General features: G+C 38.2%; 1 protein-coding gene across 1 annotated transcript in view; it reads right to left on the reverse strand.

Moving 5' to 3' along the window:
- Positions 1-2,754: 2,754 nt before the first annotated feature.
- The window catches only part of LOC119583879 (beta-1,3-galactosyltransferase 5-like), a 9,130-nt gene continuing 8,663 nt past the window's right edge, over positions 2,755-3,221 (reverse strand). Inside the window, exon 6 of the mRNA XM_037932603.1 lies at positions 2,755-3,221. This exon is cut by the window's right edge and continues 41 nt beyond it. Within this exon, the coding sequence (XP_037788531.1) occupies positions 3,146-3,221 (76 nt within the window). The 3' untranslated portion in view covers positions 2,755-3,145.

Here is a 3,221-nt window from a genome sequence, read left to right on the forward strand (position 1 = left end):
AGATCGAAATTATAAAATTAATCGGACAGATTAAGAATTGTCAAAAGGGGGGGGGGGGATAGACGTCGTACTTGCAAGCATAAAAGTTTAGGAGTTGCATAATGAAAATAATGATTAATAACAACAAAAAATAGTGTGGACGATCTCCGAAAAAGGAGACACAATGTCACTGTTGTATTCTGCACAGGGAAGAGAAGTTGCCTCGTGTCTTCGGACCTTGGTATTCAGAAGAAACAATTGTGGATATTGAGCACAAGTATTGGGGTAAATTGCATGAAGTGGGAGAAGGTTCCACTCTGGGCTGGACCAGGGGGAAGTCTGATGTGACAATGTTTGGGCTTGTACTAACTCAGTTGTGCTGGATATAAGGATGTAATTGTTCATGGCTGTTTTTCTTAGCTGAATATTTGTATATTATCCCTTGCCTAGGAGTATTACTAACATGGACTCTTACTAGTATAATCTCATCTTGTCCACTTTGTTAGGCTGTTCTGTTGATCATTATATATGAAACATTTGAGAATCAATGTTTTGCGAAATTGCTGCATTCTTTATTTGTCTGTTTCTGATGCCACCTTACATACAAAATGGGGAACAGCCTGGCAATTGTCAGACCGGGATACTCAGATCCTCCTTTTTTAGGCCTTTATATTAAAGTTATTAGAGAAATGTCTGTATATGTAGCGGAAGGGGCCCTACCCTCTACCCTGAAAAGTTATTCAGGATATGTATATACCGGCGCCTGTGTAAGCCAAAGTGTACACCGCCGTTACTGCTCAAACGTATTCATTGTATTCACTTCCCTAAGTATTTAGTGGTATACAAAGAGTAATAAACATTTTAGCCACCCATTTTGATTTTTATCGCCGTAAAAAAAAATAATAATAATAAATAAAATAAATAAAATTTAGAATTTAGTAATCGTATGTATGAAGGATGGAATTTTTCTCCCTTCTTCTTTATAGCTGCAAACCCTTGAAGAATAATACACACATTATTTTTTTGTTTGTTTGTTTTCAGGGAGACCGAAGAATGCAGGCAATAAATCAAGACAGAAAGGCAAGAAGGCGCGGAAGGTGTGGCATTTGCCCGCGGAAGAATGACAAAAAGTCAGCTAAACAGTGTTCCCTCTGTTATAAATGGGTGTGTAAGATTCACTCGGTGGCAGACGGAAGGGTTGTTTTATGTGATAAATGTAGACCGCAGCAGTGGTTTTGTTGATTAGGAGAAATTTTATGAGATTAATAAAGAGAACGGTTTTTAAAATGGTTTTCAATCCTTATCCCTTCATGTTACTGTTATATGCGATGAAACCCGGATGTATCATAGAGGTCTTGAAACGAATTGACAATCCGGCGTGTGGGTAGGTTATCTTTCTAAATGTAAGTAAGGCTAGCAGCGTGAGAAAGATCAAAACCAACACATGCCTTGTCCAGTAGATTACCTCCCTTAGAGAATCTACAGGGAAACGGCTCAGGAGCGGCATGAACGTAAAGGATGAGGCCATAGAAGAGCCTCAAGAAACGAGGTTTCAGAACTACATACCAGGGTTGGGGAGGCCTAAGGAAGCCTGTGGTTGAAGACTCGTAAATCTTAGTTATCTGAATAGTCATTTATGGAGTACTATAGAATACTAAAACTCCATTTAAAAATCATAAAACCAGGAATTATAGTAATGTCAACCGGAAGATCACACACTGCATTAATCAAGTCTTTCTAGCCGTCTGTTCTGACAAATTATTAGTAGACATAGTTTGTAAAAGTAACTATATAATACACCCGTACAGAGGACAGTTTACTTCTGCTCATGTATACTGAATATAACCTCATAGGAAAATCCCATGGTTATTTTCATTTACATCCAGATGAAACCATCCTTCACTGTTGCTGCCAGGGCCGACTTCAGACGCTAGGCCAAACACGTGACCCGCGGCATTTTAGTCTTCAGTCGGCCGGTTTACGTGATTAATTAAGCCAGTCCTTCGTCTTTTAAGATTATCACTTACACTCCTACAGTTTTTTTTTATTATTATGTTTTTGTCAAGAATGAAATATCTTCCGTTTTTTTGCGTTAACCATTTGGCTGTTTCGTTGCGTCGACTCTTCATTATTAGGCCCGCATACTGTTTAATAAGCTGAAATGTGCTCCCCTGGGGTATATTGAAGTCATACATAAGATGCAAATTGAACATTTCCAAATTACCGCTCTTTAAAATTCCTTGTGAAGTCTAAAATGCCTTATCAAGTATATTAGCCTTCCTGAGGCTTGAAACTTATAAATGTATTTCTGTTTCACAAAAGTATGTTATGGTACACCTTAAAATGTTATAAAAATTAATAACAAAATCCATGCAGACTTTAAGTTCAACCGTAAGCTGATCTTTCCGTAACGAAGTTTTATCCTATTGCCAATTGTTTCTCATTTTCTTATTCAGATTTTTTTAAAGACATGTGTGTGTATATATGACCTCTCTACCAGTGGCGCGGTCTGAAATCCCTCCTCGTAGTTCTCCCTGGGTTAATCAGTCAGCACTTACAGATTTTGACTATTTGTCAAGTCAAGGTCACGAAAATGGCAAGGTTACAAAGGACGTTTTATACAGAAATTGTTTCATATAAGATTATCACAAAGAGGTTCAAATCATGAAACACATTTTATACCACAAAAGATAATCATTTAGAAAAGTTCAAGGTCACAAGAAGAGCCAAGAATGCCTAAGAGGTTCAAGTAAAAATAGGGCAAAGTTACTAACCAGTTGGTCGGTCACAAAAACGTTCATAAATAAAAGGTCACAACACGTGTGTTGTTTCATTTGTTTTTGTTTGTATGGTTGCATGTGTTTGTTTCTTTGTTTCTCTGTTCGTGTGTGTGACCTTTCATAAGCATTATTTTACCTACCAGCGTAGAATTCTTGGCTCACGAACGTATTTTTGTGGATATTTTTTTTCCTGGGGCTTGTTACATCTGTTTATTTAATGATGTGATCCCACGCCTTCTGTGCATCCTGTGGCGAGGCTTCAAACAAGAAAATTCCATATTCTCTATACCAATATTCGGATAATTGTTTCTCCAGGTAAAGGTAGTTTAGCCACTCATGCTTAAGCTCAGCTTCTCGTGCCACCATCCCGGTGAGGAACACGTCTTCTATCCACAGAAAGGGAGCAAGAGGACGTGATCCCAGAGCTTCTTGAGCGCTACGTTATCAACGATGTAAGCTGCC

Source organism: Penaeus monodon, chromosome 17 (assembly GCF_015228065.2).
Source record: "Penaeus monodon isolate SGIC_2016 chromosome 17, NSTDA_Pmon_1, whole genome shotgun sequence".
In the NCBI taxonomy this organism is placed as follows: domain Eukaryota; kingdom Metazoa; phylum Arthropoda; class Malacostraca; order Decapoda; family Penaeidae; genus Penaeus; species Penaeus monodon.